Source organism: Carassius auratus, chromosome 23, assembly GCF_003368295.1.
Source record: "Carassius auratus strain Wakin chromosome 23, ASM336829v1, whole genome shotgun sequence".
Lineage (NCBI taxonomy): Eukaryota > Metazoa > Chordata > Actinopteri > Cypriniformes > Cyprinidae > Carassius > Carassius auratus.
In genome coordinates, this window is record NC_039265.1 from 6,671,066 (window position 1) to 6,695,991 (window position 24,926).

Consider the following 24,926-nt stretch of genomic DNA (forward strand, 5'->3'; position numbering starts at 1 on the left):
GCACATATTAATGCCTTATTCTACATGACCTTATTCTACACCCCTAATCCTACCCAATACTTAAACTGAACTACCTCACTAACTATTAATAAGCAGCAAATTAGAAATTTATTGAGGGCAAAGTCGTAGTTAATAGTGAATAAGTGTTCCCTATTCTAAAGTGTTACTGGTCTAATATACTGAAACAAAGCAATGTCTTCCCAAAACTGTGTAAATTCATATACATAACAAACATTATGTGAACTTGTGTGTTTTTTTATGTGCTTTTGACATAACCTTGTGTGTATTTCACAGCTGATGCAAAAGAGAGTTTAATATTCAGACGGCTTCTTGTGTGCGCTCAGACAGCATGGTCTCACTGCAACTCGTCACGTATTGACTCTTGGTCAGGACACTTTGGCATCACTTTTTGACACACAGGGTACCCCCTTAGCATCTTTTTTTCATACAGGGTCCTCCATTGCTTTAAATAAGAAACCGTTAACGTCAATATGCCGATGCAAAAGGCTTATCATCATGATTAAATTATATATTGGGCAATAATATTGCCATTATTGCATATAAGTTAGGGTTTGATTTTTCAGTGTAAACGGTCACACCAGTTTTATTTATATTAAACTATTTACACATTTATAAGCATTATGAGCTGTCTCAGTCCGCTGTGAATCTCTTCATGTGAGCTGTCTCTGTGCGCGAATTCAAAAATGCCACCAGAAGAAGCCTAACATCAGCCATTGGCTCTCATGTGTCTCGTGATCGACTGCATCATGCTATGGTATTATGTTTTTGAATGAGACGTGATGTGAGCATGTTAACTGAGCAGGATCATTTTAAGCGATTAAAATCGTATGTTTTTCTCTCTTCTTCACATAAAGGTATCGTATGGCTTCAGAAGACTTGGAATGCAACACAACATATTTGTAATGCATTTATACTGGTTGTTTATGGTTGGTTTTTTTGCAATAAATACCCGTGACTATTTTTTTTTTTTGTCTGTTATGTCTTATATTGTTCAGAAGTGGGTGGGTTTAGGGTAGGGGTGTGTTTACGTGCTCCAATGAAAGTATACATTTATATAAAATTATTCCTATTTTATACAAATGCATGAAAACCATTAAAATAAGACAAGCAACCAAAAAACAATGGAGGACCCCGTGCTTCAAAAAAAAAAAGGGGTACCTCGAGCATCAAAAAGCGACGCCAAGGTGTCCTGACCAAGTGTCAATATATGATGAGTTGGAGTGAGACTGTATCGGTTCAGAAAACTGTATATCAGAAGTTTAAACTGATGAGGGTTTAAAATGCATGCAGATTTTTATTTAGAATTTTTTTTTGCCTTGAATATTTGCCCTCTTCTGGAAATGTGACCTTGGAGGGACCATTTAGACAAAAAGGTTCTTATGGCATCATGAAGCACCTTTATTCTTAAAGGTCCCCTGAAGTGCCTTGAAACACGCAACATTATTTTATGAAACTGAAACAGGAAGAGAGGGCGGGATATAATGAGTAGCCTCGCCCCCTTTTAAAAATAGCCAATAGTGTTTTATTTATATCTGCTCGGGCTAGAGCCGTTGAGATCAGTAAAGCTGTATTTGACAGCCACAGTTTAATAGATTTCCCCCTAGAATCAATATGAAACTCTTAGTAAAACAAAGCGGTGGTCATAATCATTCTGAGGCTGTGCAGTTGTGAAAGTTTTTAATATATGCCGACTGCATATGATCGCTCCGTGCGATCGCGTTTCTGGACCGGAGCCAAAGTGTGGATTCTCGTGAAACAACATGAAAGCAGTCCTCATTTGCGCCAATCGAAAAACTCATTTACACTGTCTGAATCGTTCCCTATCACCTACACTGTGCACTACGAGCCATTTACTGTACAGAAAAGACTACACTCTCTGAACAAGTGACCGATCTCAGCCTGCGCTTCAGCATCTATATATAGTGCAGGGGGCGGGCACTTCAGATTCTAGAAAGCATTTGATTGGTCAGAAGATTTGATGAGAAGATGAAGTACGATGAGACGTCAAAACATTTGTTGAGCCGTTTTGGCGGAAGAGATGAACTGCAAGCTTTGAATGCTTACATCTTCTTTTGTCACTATTTTGTAGCACACTGCTTAAAACCAAAATTATGTTATTAATAACTCAACCTCATGTTGTTCCAAACCCGTGAGACCTCCGTTCATCTTCGGAACATCTCCGTTTATCTTCGTTTAACTTCGGAAAGCTCTCAGTCCCTCCATTGAAACTGTATGTACGGTCTACTGTCCATGTCCAGAAAGGTAAGAAAAACATCATCAAAGTAGTCCATGTGACATCAGAGGGTCAGTTAGAATTTGTTGTATTCTGTGTCTGTTGTGAGAAAGAGTTCAAAACAAAGCAGTTTGTCATATCCGGTTTGCGAACGAATCATTCGATGTAACTGGATCTTTTTGAACCAGTTCACCAAATCGAACTGAATCGTTTTAAATGGTTCGCGTCTCCAATACGCATGAATCCACACATGACTTAAGCAGGGAGGGACTGAGAGCTCTCGGACTAAATCTAAAATATCTTAAACTGTGTTCCGAAGATAAACGGAGGTCTCACAGATTTGGAACGACATGAGGGTGAGTTATTAATGACATAATTTAGATTTTTCTATGAACTAACCCTTTAAGACTAACATAACACAGTGTCCCATGATTCTTCAGGAATCATTCTTATGCTGACTTGCTGCTAAAGTTCTTATTATCAGTATTGAAAATGTATATTGTTTTATATATATGCAATATTTTTGTGGAAACTGCGAGCAGCATTTATTTGATAAAGTTTTTGTTTTTTTTTGTATCAATGTTAAAAAGGCTGTCACTTTTCATCAATTTTATGCATCCTTGCTGAAAGGATGAAAAATAAAAATAAATAAATATATATATATATATATATATATATATATATATATATATATATATAAAACCACAAACTTTTTAATGTTTTAATGGAAGTGTATATTTGATTAATATTATTATTAATAATAATAATAAAAATTGCATATATATATATATATATAGATAGATAGATAGATAGATAGATTATAGCATTAGTTATTCTTATTCTTTCTTATTTTCATATAATATACTACTGTCTTTTTCCCATGTTTGTAGCTGAGTCATGTCATATGTCATCGCACAGAGAGAAGCGTGTTAAATATTTTGTTTAATTCATCACAACTAAATGTCTTCTCCATGCCCGTATGAATAAGTCATGACGATCACAGCACAATCACACAAGCGTTCTGTCCTCTCTCTCTTTCTCAACACTCCTCATTAAGTATGCCCAACTAAAAGCATCTCATGTGCCCACCTGGGAAACCTCTGCGTGTGTGTGTGTTGTCTCACCCTGTAGGGGCAGTATGTGGTTGCTGTGGATCATGATGCTGAGCTGCAGCACGAGCTGAGGCGCGCTCTTCAGGAAAGCCTCCAGCAGCCGCAGCATGTTGATGTCAGCGCTCTCGAACATCAGACGCCAGTAGAAATGACGCTGGCCCGGGCCGCCATGCCAACGGCTTTGCAATCCCAGGCACAAGGTGTGGACATACCTGGAGACACACAGAGGAGAAATGTCAAGTGGTTATTAAGGTTCAGTAATTAAAGGTCAAATGATGGTACATGGGGATATATATTCTCTCTTTAGCCACTGATTGCAAATATACTGTACATTAACAGTTAATGATATCTTCTGTGACGGCCCAACAAAGCACATCAATTGTTTACTTTATGTACCGATATTACCAATAACTGCATAAGCCCAGTAATGTGCATACAGTACTTACAACATGAAAAATTAACAAATTTGTAAATGCATAAACAACAACAGAAGTTTGATTTACCAGGCAAACACGTGGAACAAACACTAAGCTAATTATTGTGTTTGTATTAGCAACATGACAGATGAATTTAATAGAGTTTGATTAGATGCTCAGCCTTTCTCAAAATATATTTCTGCTGTCTCAACTGTGCATGATTATAATTATTTGTATTATTTTTAATTTACCTCACCACTGTTTATTTTTAATTACCTTTCTTCCTGTTGTCAGTTTGTAATATTATACAGCTCTCTACTGTGTAATTAAACATAGAGATATACTGATTTTAAAGTCAGTTCTAACGGGGCAATTATTATTTTGTTTTTAAATGTAGAATTCCAAATTAATTCATGGAAGTATTTGGCTAACTGGACAACGTGCTGTCTTATATGGTTTCAAAAAGATGACTTAAAAAAGTAAAAAGTTAAAAAGCTAAAGCTAAAAACCAGTGGAGGAATTATTTCAGTTTAAAATGTAGTTCCAGTTCTTATTAGCACATTCATGAGGTTAAAAACATTGAATGGGAAAGAACAGGATGCAGCCTGTTTGAATATCTCGCTTGTGCATATGCAGAAACATCACTACATACATCTCTTAAGGTTGTATTATATCTCCTGAAATGTACCACAAAATGAATACTGCCTTTATCATTTTAGTTAATGCATTTGCCGTCACTGTTTTTGAATTTTTTTACTTTTTCCCCTCGAACGCTGAAACCAATAAACACAGTGACTTGTCACAAAGTGCATGAATGAGGTGAGCATTAAACGTTGGTACATTTGCTGTTTGGTGTTTTTGAGAGGAGTGTTTTTTCTCTCTTTGGCCAGTCAACATTCTTCTAAAAATATATAAACCCTCTAACTACTGTGGGGGAATTCTGGTGTAAACCTGGTTGAATAGTGAGTGGGTGAGATAGATCGAGTTCCTAAACTATCAGAAAACAAGCTTTGGCTGAGCTGAGCGTCTGAGCTGAACTGACTGTTAAAGTGCCCATCACAATATGACACCAGCAGAGTGGCACTGAGGGCCTTTCACCTGTCAGCAGCTTTTGGCAGGAGAAGAAAAGGACACAACCTGATACCATACACAAACACACACACACACACACACACACACACACACATGCATGGTCAATGCGGCGAGCTCACGCCATCCTTTACCTAAACTATCAGAGAAGATGCACTTAATGTTTGCTTTTATGCTAAATTAATGATCAAAAACATTTTCAGTTGATACAAACGATTCAAAATGTGACTGATTCATCTGAAGGATAGTGACAATTCAGTTGAATGTCTCTAAATAACTGAATGCTATTTTATTACACAGCTTATCATATTTTGCTGGATGATATCCAATACTTGTTTATTACTAATCTTGGGGTGCTGATTCCAAGAATAGTGCTTGTTTGACAAAATATGATGTGCATTTCAGTGCATTTTTGCTTTAGACAACCATTTGTAGAAGAAGTGATCACTAGAAAAAAAACGTCCATAAAGACATGATTCCTACTTCTGTCTTTCCAAGTTTGTTTGGTTCTCAGCCAATTTTGTCCTGTAATGATTATGAAGACATTGTTTTTTATTTAATATTTTATTTAATCCTGATTTCAAGGTTAGAACTGTGGTCAATGACAGAAGAAAATGAAACCGTGACCTGATGTTTTCTGTGGGTGTTTAACTACATTCAAACAGCAACAGAAAATCACAGATTTTGTGAAAAAGGTACACTTGTGTTTATGTAAAGTTCCTTGGCATTATATATAGTATATGAAACGATTCCACTCCTTTGCAGATTGGAAGCTAAATTCTTCCTTTTGATAATTCATATTTTGTGAAATACTATATGTGACAGAACGTTTTTAGTAAAATATTTAAACGCAGCATAATCAAATGAGGAAGTGTTAGGCTTTCGTGCACATCAGCAGAAATACTTTTTCAAAATGCAGCGCTGTTGTCTATTTAATCTTCTTCATCCTTCTGCTCCTTTTGATTCAATCAAAGAGCTCTCAAACTCAAATGAAACTTTTCCAAGTTAATTTGATTCAAATAAATAAATATTCCATTTAATATCTCATTGTAATGCTTTTTCAAACTGAATTCTGAAATGGAACTTATTCAATTGAAGAATCTTCTGATTCATCTGGATCGCTTCTTCTCAATCCTGTTCTCTTTCTAACTCTCTCCTTTTCTCTCTCACCGCGGCTCTAACCAGCTTCAGGCCAGCTGCATTATCTAAAGGCTGCAGAAGAGTACTTTATCCCAAGCTCTACACTTTCAGCCCTGCAATGGGAGGGATTTTTTCATGCTTAACTCTGATAGGCAGTGAGGGCCAAAGATGCTATTTCATGCTCCTCTCTGATAGGCTAAAGGTTTTAAGGGAACTGAGCCTGCATGGCACTTTGGGAGATTTCGAGATGATCCAATGCCAAGCACTTCATGTGAAGCTAATGTGAATATTTTTTTCCAATCGCCAAGAGAGAGTAAAAGAGAAAGAAAAGCATTGAAAGCAAAGACATGCCAAATACCAAATAAAAGCAAACACATTATGCTACAGTTTCTGCTGCGTGTGTGGTGTCTCACACATTCAGCTAGTATGTGCACTCCAACACTTCCATTATCACAAGGATGAATTAATCTTGAGGTCTCCAGTGCACTGGAGTGGTTTGGAGTGACGAAATCACCGGAAAATGAGAGAACCATCACAGCCCTGAATCACAAGAAAGCATGTTTTTGATTTTGTACATCTAGGCTTCAGATGAATGTCTTTATGAGGCTGATGCAGTTCAGCTGTCATTGAACTGTAGCATTGAGGACAGGTAGCAGTGAAAAACACCTGAGAACCTGAGAGTAGAGACTAAAGCGGTTGAGCCTTACAGTTTGAAGGACTTACATATACTTTATAATTACATTGCGCATTGATTCCCGCATAAAGAACCTTGATTACTTTATACACAAGACCTGAAGGAGAGCAGAGAGTTCCAACTAAGAAAATATACCGAGAGACAGAGAGAGAGAAACTGAGCATGTATGTGTGTGGCTAATTTATCCTCTGCAGTAATTAGCACCCCTGTCCCTGTTGAGACTGCCAAGCTGTATTGTTGTCTAACACGCTTACAGTCAACACTGTTTAACACAGTTTGCATTTCAGCAATAAGCTGCATTATTATCGGGTGTCTATTAGCTGATGTGCCATCTGCTGTGTCTGTAAAGGAACGTGTGATTCAACTGAAGAATTCTCAAATTTAAATTCATCTCTTACATTTGCACTCTTGCATTACATTCTTTACTTTTATGCAAGAGAATTCCTTAGTTGTGCTAACTGAGTGTGCCTATCCTTTAGTTGAACCAGCTGATTTCTTTTGAATCTGCATTCATGTTGAAATCAACCAAAGATCTCTATTCTGTTGAAAATAAAGCTTTTCAAAAAGGGGGTTTAACAGTGATCCCCCAGGAGAACCATTTTTGGTTCCAAAAAGAACATTTGCATAATCTAAAGAACATTCTTCAGGTTCTTAATGGAAAAATAAATGGCAAAAATAAAAATAAAAACTTTATTTTTTAAGAGTGGAATTCGATTGATTCTACCAAAGAACTTCTCAAAAGCACTGGATTCAAATCTAGAATTCTAATGTTTAAAAGTCCATGTATGAGAGCAGATTAAGTGTGGAGGTGGGATGTCAGAAAACTGTTGTAGAATAGATGTAAGTAGGCTGTGTGTATGTATGAATTGTGGTAGTTAGGATAATTAGCTAAACTGATTACACCTGTGCCAAATTGGTTGATTATCTGATTGTGCTCCTCCCTAACCTTGTTAATAAAACATAATTTCATTGAAAAGATCTATGGATGGGATCAAGATGTGGGCGTCACTCTCGAAAATAATTGGAGAGGGTTTAAGCAGACTACTGTAAATGGAAAATGAAAAGTAAAACAAACATGAATGCACAATAACACTTGAAACATTCAGTTATAAAATAGATTTTAAACACTGTACAATAAACTCATTCTGTGTGTACCGTAACTAGTATTTACATGCACTAAGCATTGTATATATTAGAATTAGCTATGCTCTCCTTCCCTTCTAATGTCTTCTTTATCCATCATTTGACTTTAATCTTCTTGTTCCCTCTCTCCAGGTGTATGTGGCGTTTACTGAGAGGCAGACCTGAAGGCAATGTATCTGTGAAATGTTCTCTCTCCCGCTCTCGTAGTGTGATACTTGTCATGTCTGGAACCATAGCATCAATATTCTGCTCTGTTTCTCCTCAAACTGCCCCAGCAGACCTGCAGGTCAAACTCCTATACTCTGAAGATAACAGTGCTGAAACTATGTCTAGAGATTTAATGTTATACATAACCCCATATTTTGATGGAGTCTGACTGTTGAATGACTTTGCACCCCTCTGCAGTTTAAGATGTGATACATATATTAGTTGTCTACAAATGTGAGAGTCAATAACACTCCTTTTCAAAACCTTTATGTTAACACACACACACACACACACACACACACACACACACACACACACACACACACACACTTGGCATTGTCAAAGAGATCCGTCACACTGTATAGAAACAGCTGACCTGTTTCATTTAGCCTGGTCAAAGTGTACAACCTTCAAGCCTCTATACATTTCACCTTCAGCACAAAGTGTATTTCGGTATCCTTTGTTATGCTTAGGTTTTTACAACATACTCCTGAAAGTGGATGAAAACTGTGGGTAACACTTTAGAATAAGGTTCCATTAGTTAATGTTAGTTAATGTATTAATTAACATGAACAAACAATGAATAATACATTTATTACTGTATTTATTCATCTTCGTTAATGTTAGTTAATGAAAATGCAGTTATTCATTGTTAGTTCATGGTAATTCACAGTGCATTAACTAATGTTAACAAGCACAACCTTTGATTTAAATAATGCATTAGTAAATGTTGAAATTAACATGAACTAAGACTTATAAATGCTGTAGAAGGATTGTTCTTGCTTAGTTAATGTTAACGAAAGTAGTTAACTAACATTAACTAATGGAACCTTAATCTAAAGTGTTACCAAACTGTGTAGATAAAACACCAACTGTGTTCACACGCTATTAAATGGAGTGCAATGTGAGAGGCTGCTGGCAGAAAACTGAAGAATACTTTGAGAAATCCTCTTTATTTAAACTACAAATCCTCAAAGGAATTCAATGAGTCTTTAATTAAGATTTTTTTTTAATCAAAACTAGAAAAAACCTGTTGACCAAGACCCAAGACCAGAGAGACATTAGGCGTACATCTTCATAAAGGCACTAGTATTGAAAAACACCAAACACTGAATCATTATTCAAAAGTGTTCCATGCATTATCTTTGAGACTGAAAAATGTGATTTTCATTTTGTAATGAAAGCTTTCAATTCCATTTCCACTTAAGATCTCACATAGTTTCAGATGAACTTCCACAGAGCTGGACAGAGCAAAGATGGTACATTTGTGGTTTACCATTTTCTGATCTAAACCACTTGAGTATAAGGGTACAGTATATTATGGTCCTTTGTGGTCCTGGGGCTCTAGACTCCCTTCCTCTCACAACTATGAGATGTAATGTTCACTTCCTATAACACTATCCAAACTGCACCAGAAATGTGTTTAATAAAGTGTTTATGTTGAACAGTTGCACTACAAATCTGTTTTATATGTAATACGCTGCATGCAAAAGAGACAACAACGCACTGTGAAAAGTGTACAACATTAGAGCTGCGAAGAGATATGATTTCTTATTCCTTCACTTATTTCACACTGTGGTGATACTGGCACACATTCAGGTGCTCTTCATTGATCTATATCAATAGTACATTTGCAGTGTGTTGTTTCCAGGAGTCCGGAGGCCCCTGACAGTCAGAGACCCCGGGGCACTGGCCCCATTGGCTCGGCCCATAATCCATCCTTGCTTAAACTGGTATGACCTGGTTTATCCAGTGTTCAGGGGGATGAGAGCTGTGTGAGTATTGAGGGTGAATGAGTAAAAACTCTCTTCTCAGATATGTGGATTTACCATATAAAAGATGAAAAAAGAAAAAGATCTTTAAAATAAAAGACAGTGTGCATCTGTTGAAAATGAGTTGTTAAAACTGGAGATTTAATGAATTCAAAATGGTATATGCTGTGTTTGAAAAGATTGAATGTTTTTGAAAAACGTCTCTTAAGCTAACCAAGGCTGCATTTATTTGATTAAAAAAAAACATTAAAAATATAAATATCGGAAATATCAAATGAGAGTTTTCTATTTTAATATTTTTAAATTGTAATTTATCCCTATGATGGTAAAGCTGAATTATCAGCAATTTTCTCATCCTTCAGAAATCAATCTAATATGCTGATTCGCTGCTCAAGAACATTATTTATTATTAATTTAAAAAATGTATTTTATGAAAAACATGATAATTTTTTGTCGGGAGTCTTTTATCAATAGAAAGTTAAAAAAGACATTCAACTGAAGAGGAAAAATGCTGAATTGATATATCAACTTCATAAAACATCTTGCTGACCTCAAATTTTTAAATGGCAGTGTACATGAATATATATTTAATCAATACTTTCTATCCTAAACTCAATAAAAACATGATGTTACACATCAAAAAATGTCCTGAAGCAGCCTGAAGTTCATGAGTTTTAATGTAAATATTATATTTTTATCTTTAGTGGTCTACACATACTGTGGCTTACTTTACCATCATGATCTGCGCAAGTAAACGAATCAATTTTACAGTGAGTCAAGGCTGGGAAAAACTAAATGCTCTTCTGCTTTTACTCAATAGGAGCCACATGCTAATTCAAAGGCTGAAATGAAGTTCCCTGCGACTCCATTTGCAATGCAAAGCGATGAGCAGCGTGACTAACATCTCCTGTCTATCAGTCGGTCCCCACCTTAGTCCTCCACCATCCCAGCAGCCCCTGGGGTAGAGCTGCTGTAATTAGCGTGATTAATGCTCACATTGAGTGTGAATGAGGCCTGGGAGGTTGTCCCAGCCAGAACACACACACAAACACACACACATACATGTATATACACACAAACAGAGTCTGTCATAGGTAGTCATAGGTGGTCTTTCTCCTTCTGAGTTCCTTTAAAAACAAGTATCCAGGATGGAGGGGAAACTCATTAACTCAGGCAAATACAGCTAATTACACTAAACGAGGCTTAGAGTGCAGAAAATACAGAAGCCGGGAAGATGCAGCTGGCGCGCAGGGTTCGAGGTGAAGAGCCTCTCTCTCTCTCTCTCTCGCTCTCGCTCTCATTCACATTCATACACTCATCAGCACATACATACATAAAACAGCTGCCGCCACATTAAAGCCTGACTGAAAGACTTGACAAGATATTCAATGATATTATGGCTTCTTTGAAATAAGGAATCAGCCAATTATTCCACAACCGTAACATTGAAGTGCGATGAAAGAAATCTGTCCGGTTTTGAAAAGGAACGTGTTTAACTACAGCAAGAAGCAAATACAATCCTTCTCACAAGGAAATGAAGCTCTTTTTAAACACCTGCCTGCTAGGCTTCTTGTTTGTCATAAACTGCTTTGGCTTTGATGGCGGACAGATATTTGTGATATCTAAACTTAACCGAAACCTCTGCAATAAAACCTAATTTTTTTTCATTCCCGTTGAAGTGAATTCTTCTGCCATTACTTAAAGATCTCTGTTTCCATTCATTTAACTTATCACCATAATTTCTGTAATTTCTACTCGGTTTTATGAGTTTCATAATTTCTCAAAATCAAGCCTATTTTACAGCCTATTTTTCAATAACAGATTCTTGGAAAGGTTTCTGCAAAGTTCTTGGAAATGTTTGTTTCATTTGGTTTTGAAAAACATTGACCATTTCAAGAAATGTTTAAATCAGAAATTTAAATCTTGGTATGTGTGAACTGCATTTTTAATATATTAATAATAATAATCAGTTTCATGATTCTTATAAAACCCTGCTTAAACGGATAACCTGAAATCATTTGCTCAAGTTATAAGTCTTGATTCTTTCCCTTTAGTTCTCATCATTGTAATGCAGAAAAGGCAGAAAATTAAATCGGAAAACCTATACAGGATTTTTATACATAAAGTATTGCTTGTAATTTATGCTGATTTTAATCTTTGTCTCTGTGAAGTTCACTCATAAGCAATATGTTGGGACTATCCTGTGTGTTTGGACCAATTTGAACACTTTCATAATTTGAAGTGGAAAGTTCGCAGCAAGGATGCTTTATACGGCTGCAATAACTTTTATTGGAAGAAATAAAGTCCTCGGAGAGAGGAAGAAAGAAAGAAAACAAGCTTCATGTGCTTTAACTAAATGAGAGTAATTATCCCATTTGAATGGAGAGAGTCCAGTTTAAGCCATGGATTATGCACTAAACCCAGGTGAGTGACTGTCTGAATGACTCCACTTAAACTGTGAATTAAACCCACTAAGCAAGTAGAGTACAAAGACATCATCAATATTTAGTGTGTGTACTTAGCTGTAGTTTAGGAACAAAACTGCCCTCAGAAGTGACAAAGCCTTTCTCTTCTGACAAAAAATGATTCATAAGTAATATCGATGTCAGTAAAAACAACAGAAGTCAGAGGAAATTTACCTCAATTATAGAAAAACATAAGCGTGTATGCTTTCTGTGTGGATGGATGGATGGATGAGTAAAAAGCAGATGATGAGATGACATCCATAGGAGGAAGTTCTTCACTGCATTGAATACATTATTTCATAAACCGGAGTGCCGTAAATCCCTCTCTGTCATGCAGAAAGCAGGCAGAAAGTGCCCAGCCCTCCTGCGGTACAGTAAGTGCATACAAGCTCAAACCTGCTCAGCTCCATGAATTACAACAGCACATGCTTTTTTCCTTTACTGTTTTTCTTCAAAAATATTCTGTTATTTTGTTTCTGACAGAGTAATGACTGTCATTCATCTCTACCAGCATATTGACATTTCTCTATTATAGCCAGAGCTGTCTGTGCGACCAATGAAAATGAGCTGAACGACAAATACATCTACTGTAGTCCAAAAGATTTTTTCATTTGTGAGTTACAGCATTAAACATTTGTGAAGTTTAAATGCTATCCAACCATTAAAAAAAAAAAAAAAAAAAAGTCAAAAATGTTTTTTCAAGAGATGTACTGTTTTTAAAGCAAATGCGGTACATTTATACTAATATAAGGCAGGACAGGCTTTAGGGGAGTAATATAAATCCATAAAATCTGTCTGCATTAATTCATATTCAAGCCAGTCACTTGCATGTTATTTCTAGCAATATTTCACCCGTGCAGTTCTAGTTTAAATTATTACATTTTACATTTTAGTTTTATGATAATACATTGTATATATGTAGACAGTATTTAAAGGAATAAAAAAAACATATTTAATAATTATTATATTTTTTAAATGTTTAAAAAGGTTGCAAAAACAAATCTGAAAAGTAGTCAATATTTTAATGCACGTTTTGTAAAAAGTTACATGCAAATCAAATTTTATGCAGTGTGTCAAACTTTCAAGCTGTGCAATTTTTTTTATAAATAAATTAATAAATAAGCTTGATTAGAGCCCACTAGACAGGCCATTAGACAAATGAGAGAACAGGTAACTTTGTTTTTCTCAGTTAAATGTATTTTTATCAAGATAATTAAAATTCATTATTAAAACGCACTAAACCAGCCAGAGGTTCTTCTAATCAGAGAAATCCCATGAGTCACATGACACAGCCAATCACACACAATGGAACTAACTGGACAAACACGACGCAGCCAATCACAAACATTAAACCCTGTAGTTGCTCTTTTAACTCCACTGGAAAAAAAAATTAAACACACACACACACACACACACACACACACACACACTGTATACAATGAAATAAAATATTCATAGGTTGGAAGGTTGACATTGAGTGCTCTAGGTGGTTGCCAGGTAAACAGCATGTTTACTGGCAAAACATATATATGATATTCTGGCTTTTTATATTTTTTAGATGTGAAAATTCAGCAATTTGGGATTTTTGCAAAAATCATCCATTAACTCTGAAAATTTAAATCACACCTCATGTCCATACCACAAATAGTGCTGGATGAGTTGCACACCAAAGCTTAATATTTAGGATTAGAGGTTTGTTTAAATTGCTAAACCTGAGAGGTATATAAGTATAAATGCAATGAAATATTCCTGTTTAGATGCTTTCACATGCATTATGCATGCATCACCACTGCACTCGGTCTCAGGTAAACACATTTTCAGGAGTGTTTATCGATGTGTACATGGACACACACACACACACACACACACACACACACACACACACTTTCTCTAGCTGACTGTGTGACTGTCTCTTTCTCTCTCATCCAGCGCTGGTCAGCAGCAGTCAACACTGTCAAAATTGCAGAGAGATAAAGATTGAGACTCTGCCTCTCTCTTTACAATAAGTCTAGTATCTGATTGACAGCTGTCCTGTCCCATGAGGCTTTAAAGAACACTTTTATAAAGTTGTGCGCTCCAGAGAGATAAGCCTCTGCAATACCAGTGCTATTTTTGAAGGTTTATTTTTTGCATGAACAGGAAAATATAAACTATACATTTTCCATTTTCTCCAACAAAGCGAAATCAGCAGCGGAAAATAGGAGCGAGTTTGGTACGAAAACTATTTCTGACACACAAAAAAAAAAATCACTTAAAATGTTCAGTGTTGTTATAAACCTACAGTTATACACTATCTAATGCTCTTTTTATACGGTATTTCCTGCTGAATAATTTTGGGATTGTTTCGCTGTCCTTCTCCCTCCTTGTATTCAGCGAAGACAGCAAAGACGCAAAACTCAGCACAACAAAGAGCTGGAGAGCGATAGAGACAGAGAAAAAGACACTACAGAGAAAAATCATGTCAAACTATGTAAAGCTGAAATGACTCAATCTTCACAATGATCGACTAGAACGAATCTTCATTTTTCTGTTGTCTTCTTCACTTGTCACTTTCCTGGATGTTTGAGAGAACAGAACAAAGACCAACTTCGTGAAACAATCCCACTCATGCCCACAATCTGTCCATCTCTGCCTTCTCTCACTCTGCTCGCCTGCCAATCAAAAGTGCTGATCATTATCGCCATGGAGACAGAAGGCTTGGTGACGTCATCAAACAAGCTTTCAGAACAGTGGGTTATCAGGAAGTGACTCACTGGCAGAAAGAGTTTACTTCACTTCTAAAGTTAACTGAGCACTCTATAGAGTCAAGGTCAAGGGACAGGCTGGTTTTAAAATGGTATGATTCTCTCTCCTTATTAGTTTATCTAGTTCTCTCTCAGACAGAGCAAATCTTTCCAATTAGTGAGGCCAGTGGTCTGGAACAAAGAGACGCACAAAATGTCTTTACGGGATTAGTCAGTGTTTCTCTCCCACCCTGACTCTTCTCTCATTAAAATGCACTGGGAATACAGAATGGTACACATCCAAAATTAACTTAAATTAGAACGTGCCATGGACATTTGTTATTACAGAAAATGTATATTAACTATTTCTAATTAACTTAATTTAATACACACATGCCATGCGAAAGCCGTTTTTTTTTCTCAGAAAACCATATATCAGAAGTTAAAACTAATATGGTTTAAAAAGCACGATAGACATAATAATCAAAGCCAAACAGATGTTTTGGCAGAGTATCTGAGGTGCAGCCCTATTCTGGAAAAGAGGGCGGGGAGAAGCAACTCATTTGCATTTAAAGAGACATGCACAAAATTTTTTTTTCACTGCTTCCACTCAAAATAGGCATTTTTAAAATTATATAATAAGTGATCTGTGGGGAGTTTTGAGGTGAAACTTCATAGGCAGATTCTGGGGAAATCTGAGACATACATTACACTACATATATCTCCTTTAATTACTTTGTTTATGTGTTAGTAGTAGAGTTATATTTTAAATAATGTCTAAAAATTATGAGCAATTATGAATACATCTCTAAATGTAAGCATTTGAGACACCTGTTATATATAATTTCAATTAAAAAATAATTTACACATACATACAGGTATAAAATATATCTAAATTGTTTAAATATTTATTTTTTATTGACATTTAACACTTTTATAAGAATTCTATTCATTAAATATATGTGACCTGAATGTATCTCTCTTTAGGGACATTTCGAGACAAAAATATATAAAATAGAAAAATAAAGAAATATATGTATAGTAATAGAGTTAACTCACACACACACACACACACACACACACACACACACAAACACACACACAAAGCAATCAGTATTCTATAAGGAGGCATAAAAAAAAGGTTTTACATGATTAAGTAAATATTTAAAGATACCTACTATATCTAGTCTGCATTTTAAATATAAACATATAAATGGTAAATAAATATGTTTAAAGTCCGACTGCTAAATATAAAACCAAGTCTAACGCTAAATATTTAGTGAGCATGCAAATGTATGTCGCCTTCAGGTAACATCAACCAGTGGCGCACAAAGTTGAACTAATATGATGAACTAGTGCTACAGGCAGCAGCAGAGGAATCAGGTGAAATATCGACTCCAAGCTAAACATCTTCAGTCAGCTGTGTAACGGCACACTGTGGCTAGTTGGAATCTAGTTTCTAAGTATTTAACTTGACCTGTTGCACAGTCAATGCCTTACTTTCACTGCTAAAATGGATAACCTGAAACCATTTACTCAACCTACGCGTTGTTTTGGAGCCAAACACTTTAATCTTTTTTTTTTTAAATACTGTATCTTATGTTGTATTCAAAGTAAGTCATCCCGGTTTGGAATGACATGAGGGTGAAATGCTTGTCTTGGGTGAACAAACTGTTAAGCTGTCAATGGATTTTAACTTGTAGATTTATTAAAAACTAAATCAGATAAAGCACCAAATTTGCATATGCCATGTAATTCTACAGTGAGAAGACTTTATAATGCACTCTGAAAGCCATCAGAGCCTTAAAGAGAAAGAGTATTGTGTGACAGCATTCACTGTCTGAACTGAACTGGTTTGGCTTTCCTCTGTGGGATTGGACAAACTTGGTCTAGCACTCGAGCACAGACATATGAACTGCCAAAGTCATCTCTCTCTCTGTCTTGATCTGTGTCTCCGTGTCTTGCTCTCTCTCTCTCTTATTCCTTCTGTCTGCCACTTGATGTCCTCCGCTACCCTGACCCCTGCTGTTTCCATGGAGATGTGAGAGTGGTGCCATGCTCGCTCTTTTAATAATTAACATGTCTGGCAAACGGAGCTGTTCCAGAGGAGCTGTTCAGGTATATTGCTGTGTTTCCAACATACAGCAGGTTCTCCTCATCGCAGTGTCCCTGCTCACCACTCACACAATCATCCACCAACTGGCCGAAAGAGACCTCAACAATGTTTCAATGGTCCTTATAAAGTAATATGGTGATGTATGTCAGATAGAAATGCCATGGCACTTTGATATGTGCCATGACACTGAATAATGCCATATTCAAGTACATTAGAATCTGCAACTGTTCTTTAAAGGTACAGGACATCTTGCAGCTAAGTAATTTTGATATATGTGACCCTGGACCACAATTTTTTTTTTTTAAATTGAGACTTATACATCATCTGAAAGCTGAATAAAAATGGAATCTGAGGGTCCAAAAAAAAAAAAAAAAAAAAAAAAAAAATTAAATACTGTGAAAATCTCCTTTAAAGTTGTGCAAATGAATTTCTTAGCGATGCAAATTACTAATCATAAATTAAGTTTTGATATATTTACAGTAGGAAATTTACTAAATATCTTTATGGAACATGAACACTATTTTATTTTATTTTTTTGGTATAAAGGAAAAATGTATCATTTTGACCCATATAATAATACTACTAATAATTAATATTATTATTATTAATATTATTATGTTTTTTTTTTGGAGACTGGTTTATGGTCCAGGGTCACAGATAAGAGTATGTGTGTTTCAATATATGAACACGACCATTGAACATTTGAGGTCAGTACAATTTTTTATATGAAAGAAATTTATATTTTCATTAATACTATTTAGCATGGATGCATTAAATTGATCAAAAGACAGTAAAGACATTTAAATATGTTACAAAAGACATCTATTTCAAATAAGGATTTTCTTTAAACTGTTTTTAAACTTGCTATTTCCAAAAGCAGCATAACTGTTTTCAACATGGACAACAAATACAAAGAAATATTTCTTCAGCAGCAAATACATATATTAGAATGATTTGAAGTATTATGTAACACTGATGACTAAAGTAATGAGGCTGAAAATTCAATCTTGCTAATACATATAATATATTTAAAAATATTTAAAAATACAATTTCTTTAAACTTTAGTAATAATGCACAATATTACTATTTTACTGTATTTTTTTATCTAAATAATGCATAAAAGAAGAGGATTTTTTTCAAAAACATTACAAAATCTTTCCAAACCCTTTCTTATGAATGGTCACATATATTATAAAAAAACTGTGTGTGTGTGTGTGTGGGAGGGGGGTTGGTTATAATATAATGTTTTGACCAATTTAAGGCACAATCGATGTTAACTGAATTTCCAGTTTAAAGCTAATGATCTGTTGAAAGCATGACTTGATGGGACTGATCAAATTAGAAAAGTCTATTATTGATTTCAGCCAAATCATCTCTGGAGAAATTGTATACCTAATTGTTAAACACATTTTGTTATATAATTAATAGACTTTTGGGATGGTAAAACATGACATTACTATTGAACGTGCAGACATATGAGGTAATTTACCATGTCAAATGAAATATCACTAAATAATACTGTACTTAGGAAGCTACCCAAAGGAAAAAGAGACTTGATAATATCATATGCATTTGCCATGGTGTTTACACTATACATGTTACTTCAATAATAAGGATAAATGAGAAGTGAGTGAGTGAGTGAGTGAGTAAGTGAGGGAAGCAAGAGCTTGAAACTCCAAAATCTGAAGCTTTGAGCAACTAGGCAACAAACCAACCAGCGTTTTTGTAATAGTAATCATTTTTTTCATTAGAAAACCTAAAGATCAATCCATCAAGAGGACATCAGAAAGAGGTAAAGAGCAGAGAAAAAGTCAGAGAAAGAGCAAGCAGGAGAAATACAGAATGAGAAAGACAGGTATTTAAAGTGAGAGAGACAAGGAGGATCGAGGGCAAGTGATCAATGTGTGCTGCCAACCTCTTCAGTCCTGATAGGATCTGTCTGTGAGCTGTACACATTCATTTGCAAGAGAAATCAGACATGAAACAAGAGCTGCACACATCCAATTAAATGCAATATGTATAATATATTCACGTTTAGCACATTGCTAATGGTCTTAGATTTGATGCTTGTATTTATGTGTGTGTGTGTGTGTGTTTAAAAGTGTTTAAAAGTCAGACTGACACTTAGTGTGTAGCTGTCACAGTGTTGAATGGGCATATTCTGAAAAAGAAGTGAAGAGTAGGTCAGTCACAGACAAGACTGAAATCAATTCTCATTTAGGACTATAGTCACACACACACACATACACACACACGTCCTTGAGATAAGACCAGAGAGTGCTGCTGAGTGAAAGTGTGCTCTCCTACTATAAACAAACAAACACACCTTTGTGTGTATGTAATATAGTGAGTACTGTATAGGGTTATTTATCACACAGACATGTTGTTCTTCTGAATATCACCTGGTTGCAGGCCAAGTGTCAGAGCTGATATTCAGACCCACAGCAGAAGAATGTATGATAAATAATTATAAAAAATAAAAGTATCTTAGAAAAAAAAAAGAATTATTGCAGGCTATGTTAATTATTGCAGAAATGTATCATCAGAGTCTGTGAAAAAGGTTATTATCAGCATATTCTTAGACCACTGCTTAGCCAATCAAATTCAAGAACCAAAACTAACTATTAATGACAGTATTATGAGTGTCATTACAAGCTTTTTCTAGACATAACCCTTCATCATCTCTTTATCTCGCACGTCCTTTGCATTTGCTTAAACACTTGGCCCTGACTTTTTCTTTTTCTCTGCTCTTCTCTTCTTCCTTCTAAAGCTCACAGTCTCTACTTTAAAGCATTCCTGTTGGTGCAGTAGTGTAAGCAGAGCTCAGTGGGCTTTTCTAATTTTCTCATTTATGGGAGCTAGACAGAAGTCTTGCACAGGGGATTGTGGGATTGACAGTGGAGCAAAATAAGTGTTGAACTGAAATAAAGTTGGCATGATCTATAATAACACATATATGAGTTTCACTGACTGCAATACTTGCTGTATACACAGACAAACCCCAAAGTGGCTTAAAGAAGACAGACCAGAATATTGTCTCAGTGTCTACAAGGATTAGGAGGAATAAAAATGTCCTGGTTCAGTGTGACGAGCATGTCTGAAGTCCATAGCATGCAGTAGACTGTCATATAAAGTCCACCTATCAAAGATGGGTCCCACTTTCTATTAGGTGGCCTTAACTATGTATTTACATCCAAAACAAAATAAAGTAAAATGTACTTATTGTGTTCATATTGTATTGCAAAACACTTCTGCTGCTACTGAGGTGGGATATGGGTAAAGTTAAGGACAGGTTTGGTGGCTCCGTGTAGTAACAGCTGCTCTATGTGAAATCATGCACCTGAATGAATTTAGCACTGATTAGATAACCGGCTTTACTGATGAGATGCGCATTAATCATCGGCCGATATATATCTTGCACCCCTAGTGGTATGGGTAGGTTTAAGGGTGGGCTAAGGTGTAATGGATTCTCCAACAGTGTAATAATAAATGTAATTACATAAATTATTTACTATGTGCTTTATAGTGGCAATAAACAGCCAGTATGCTAGTATGCATGCTAATAAGCAACTACTAAGTATTGAATAATGCTCCCTAATCTAAAGTGTTAGCAATCTTTGTTGTGGAAAACATTTTGAATGTTCTTGTTTTCTTTTTCAAGATTTTCAAGATCTGAGGTAAATCATTTGTTGCTTCTTTTATTGTGACTATTAGTTATGCAATAAGTACAAGTACATAGTGTGCACGTAGGCAGTGTTGGGGAAAGTTACTTTTAAAAGGAATGCAATACAATATTGCGTTAATACCTAAAAAATGTACCTAGGTTATTTAGTTACCTTTTATGGAAAGTGATGCATTACATTACTTTTACTGGCGTTACTTATTTGAAAAAGTAACTAGGATATTTTCATGTAAATGAAAAAGTAATGCGTTACTTTACTAGTTACAATAAAAGTAATCTGATTATGTAACTCACGTTACTTGTTGTATTACAAGTTGTAATGAGTTACCCCCAACACTGCACATACTGTAGGTACCTGAGATAATCATTGTGCCATCAGCAATGACAAAATAGAAATAGAATTTAGAATTCTGTCATTATATATTGCTGGTTAGGATAAAAATTATCATTTATTAAAATGGAAGAGATACCCTTTGTCACAGCGTCGCATCGCATCTGGTTAGGACTTGGTGAAGACCCCATTACTGTGGAGTCTTGGCTAATAGCTCTTCTCACATTTTCTCTTATTAATTCCATTATTTGTTTGGTTTCTTTCATTATCTAAGGCAAGCTCCTGAGATTTCAAAGTTTTGGTAATGGATAATTAATTTGTTTAGAGCTATTCTGTGAATTGTGAGAAAGAAGGGAACACAGCAATCTGCCAGTGGAAATGGTGCACACTTGAAGACCAAGTGATAAGAGGAGTTGTGTGAAATGCTAGATAACAGCTGAAGTCTTGACTGAGCATAGTTATAGAATAGATGAGCTTCAGGACTAAAAGTGCTTTATTTGATTGGATTTTTTTTTATTTTTATTATTATTCTACTGAATCTTGAAGTTGACATAGGGGAATAGGCTAAGCTAGCAGGCTAATCGGTTAACAGTGTGCTTAGCTAGTAGAGTGGTTGCCCTGTTAAATGTTGGCAAAAAAAAAAAAACTAAGTTTGTGTTTAATTTTGCTGATACTGTACTTTATTTAGTGGGTGTACAAGATAAATTCATGACAATGAGTTCTTTGAGAATTGGTCGCTATCTGTTTCGGTTAGCAGACCTATTCAGGTCAAGGTTTTTTTATGGTTGGATTGAGCGATTGTGATATTGCTGTCAGTCCATAGGAGGCATGTGCTGTAGTATGTGTCACTGTTTGTACTGGCCACCTGTCCCTCTGATTTTCCGTCTGTCTCTTTCTCGGAATGTCTGCCTGCTGTCTTGTTTATTCACTTGTCATCCTGTCCATTGTTTCTTGTGTTCATTTGCCCTTCTGTCCTCATGTTTTCCTTATCAGCTCTCTTTCATGATTTGCACGTATCTTACAAAGATACAAAGATACAAAGAAGACTTAAATGAAAGGAATTGAGGAAAATCATTTATACTGTACGCATGGGACATGACTCACAGTGTCCCTCTAATTGAAAATGATGTTATATGCATTACATCATCTCTCAAATGATCAGTTTTATATAAAAAAGTTTTGTAACTCAAATAACTCATGAAAAAAAATGAAAAGTGACTAAACCTAACCATCATTTTAGTTGCAGGAAATGGATTACAGATTATTATGCCACACATCATGCAACACATGACAATACTGCTTTGTATCATGGTTAGAAAATGAGCGAGACTATGTGTGTGTGTGTGGGTGGCTAGATGGATGGCTCTCATAGCAAGCCTTCTGGACTGGATGGATAAAGCCATAGAAAGTTTAACACCCCTACATGTGGTGTGTGCTCTGTGTGTGCATGTGTGTGCCGAGATGATAAAGGGTTCACTCTGAGGCTGCCATGGATACAGAAATCTCTGGCTGGCCGTATGGCAGCTCTGATCCCCAGGATGAGTAAATACATGCATCAAAGTAGCCTACAAATCATACTCTGGTCAGCTTTCCATGCTTTAGCACATGTGTGTGAGTTCTTAGAGACTGTATATGCTATGTATATATATATATATATATATATATATATATATATATATATATATATATATATATATATATATATATATATATATATGCTACATACAAATACAGTATATCCTTTAAGACGCAGATACGACTAAATGTAAAACCCATAAAACAATCAAGACCAAGTCTCTTTCTTGTATTTCAAATGGTGCTAGCTATGTCAAAGTCATGGGTTCAGTTCTGTTCACCTTGAATGCAATGTAAATGGCTTCAGATAAAATTGCATGCTAAATGCAGAAAGAAAAACATGTCTATGTACAGTACATTTGCTTAAGAAAAAGGTGTGATTGTAAAGCCTTCCTGTCGTTTAAACAGTAGAGCCTGGATCTTGCAACACAAGGTTATGGGTTCAAGAACCGTGAAACTTTGAAAGAAAGCAAGAACTGTGTACCTTGAATGCAATGTTGGTCATTTTAGATAAAAATGATATTTCTTTTTTTTTAAGAATTAAGAGAAGGAATACAATATGTTAGCTTACACAGGAAGTTGTTTTCTAAAGTACTTACATTAGAGAGGAGGTATTTTACCAAGTGTAATTCATTGTTTTCTGAACACAGTGACTTTATGATCTTATTAAAACCAGTGTTTTTGTATGATGGAATGTCAACTAAATCCGATCCACTTTAACTTAAAACATTAAAGGGTAGGTGAAATGCTTGTTTTCACTCAATATCCTGTTAATCTTGAGTACCTATAGAGTAGTACTGCATCCTTCATAAATCCAAAAAGTCTTTAGTTTTATTATATTCATAAGAGAAAGATAGTCTGTACCGATTTTTCCCGGAAAAACACGACCGGCTGGAAGCGTGACGTGTGGGCGGAGCTAAAGAATCACGAGCGCCAGTAGGCTTTTGCGTTGAGAGCATGTGGAAGCTGTGACATTACCATGAGGGAAAACCCATCATCCAAAACAAACCATGGCTTACAGTCAGATTCAGCCGTTTATTTATGATCCAGAATCAGATCCAGAGGCTGAAACTGAACGAAAGCAGCAGCAGCAACGACTCGCTCCGAGCGGGGCTTGAACCCGGGTCTCCGGCATGGGAGGCGGACGCACTAACAAGGAGGCAGAGATATTTTAAGCAGTTTTACTCACCGCCTGCGGTTCCAACACACGATCGTGACCCTTTTTCCTTGGGATTGCATCATCCTTAAGAAATAAACGATACGCACATCCGTCGTCAAACTGGGCCTTGTGAACAAGCATCTTCGAAATGCAGGGAACAAACAAAAACACTTGCACAACTCCGTTGATGCTCTGTAAAAATAAACTCCATCCACTTGTCCCTTAATGCTGTTTTTTTTTTTTTTTGGTAATCTGTGCAGGGTTGTCTTGCCCTGGCAACCAAAAACACACTTCTTTTGTGACTTTTCGCGACGCTCTCGCTCTGATCAGTGAATCGCTCTGATCAGTGAAATGTCTGTGCTGCTCAGCCTCGCTATACGGGAGTGCGCGCTCTTCCGGGAAAAGTGCCCTCAGGACCCATATAAGGAAATTCCGCTCCATCTAACGTCACAAAGAGCCATACTCAAAACTTGTGACAAACCGAAAGGAGTATTTTGGGAACAAAAATACTCCTTCAAATGTACAACTTAATTTTTGACACTTTGTCCATGTTTAGCATGGGAATCCAACTCTTTAACAGTGTATAAAACTCAGTATGCATGAAATAGCATTTCACTCCCCCCCTTTAAAGGGTAGGCGATTTCAAAGAGGAAAGCAACAGAAAACTAGCTAAAAAAGCATAAGATCTCACCCTCTCTGCAAATAACTCTCCAAAGCCACGCCTCGTCCAAAACACATCAACACATGAAAACATCAAACATTTTATGGTCCTATGCCTTCCATATATATACATACGACTACATTTAGTGACACAGTGTGTAAGTGTGTACACAGGTATTTCTGAGCTGTTGAGTTTACGTCCATGCATCTATAAATAGTTCTTCCTCCAGTGCCACTCAGTATGAATCAGCTGTCTCTCCTGAAGCTGCTGGCCCATTTGCCCAGTCAACCACAGTGTGACTTCCCCTCTGACACACACATAGGTTTGGAAGCACGTGTTTGCACACACATACCTTTGTATTCACACACACTCAAGTACAGATACAT

The 24,926-nt window shown here is 36.1% G+C and overlaps 1 protein-coding gene across 1 annotated transcript in view; it reads right to left on the minus strand.

Moving 5' to 3' along the window:
• xkr7b (XK, Kell blood group complex subunit-related family, member 7b) overlaps positions 1 to 24,926 on the minus strand; it is a 59,431-nt gene that overhangs the window by 7,729 nt on the left and 26,776 nt on the right. Inside the window, exon 2 of the mRNA XM_026199479.1 lies at positions 3,379 to 3,578. Within this exon, the coding sequence (XP_026055264.1) occupies positions 3,379 to 3,578 (200 nt within the window). The remainder of the gene's footprint in view (positions 1 to 3,378; positions 3,579 to 24,926) is intronic.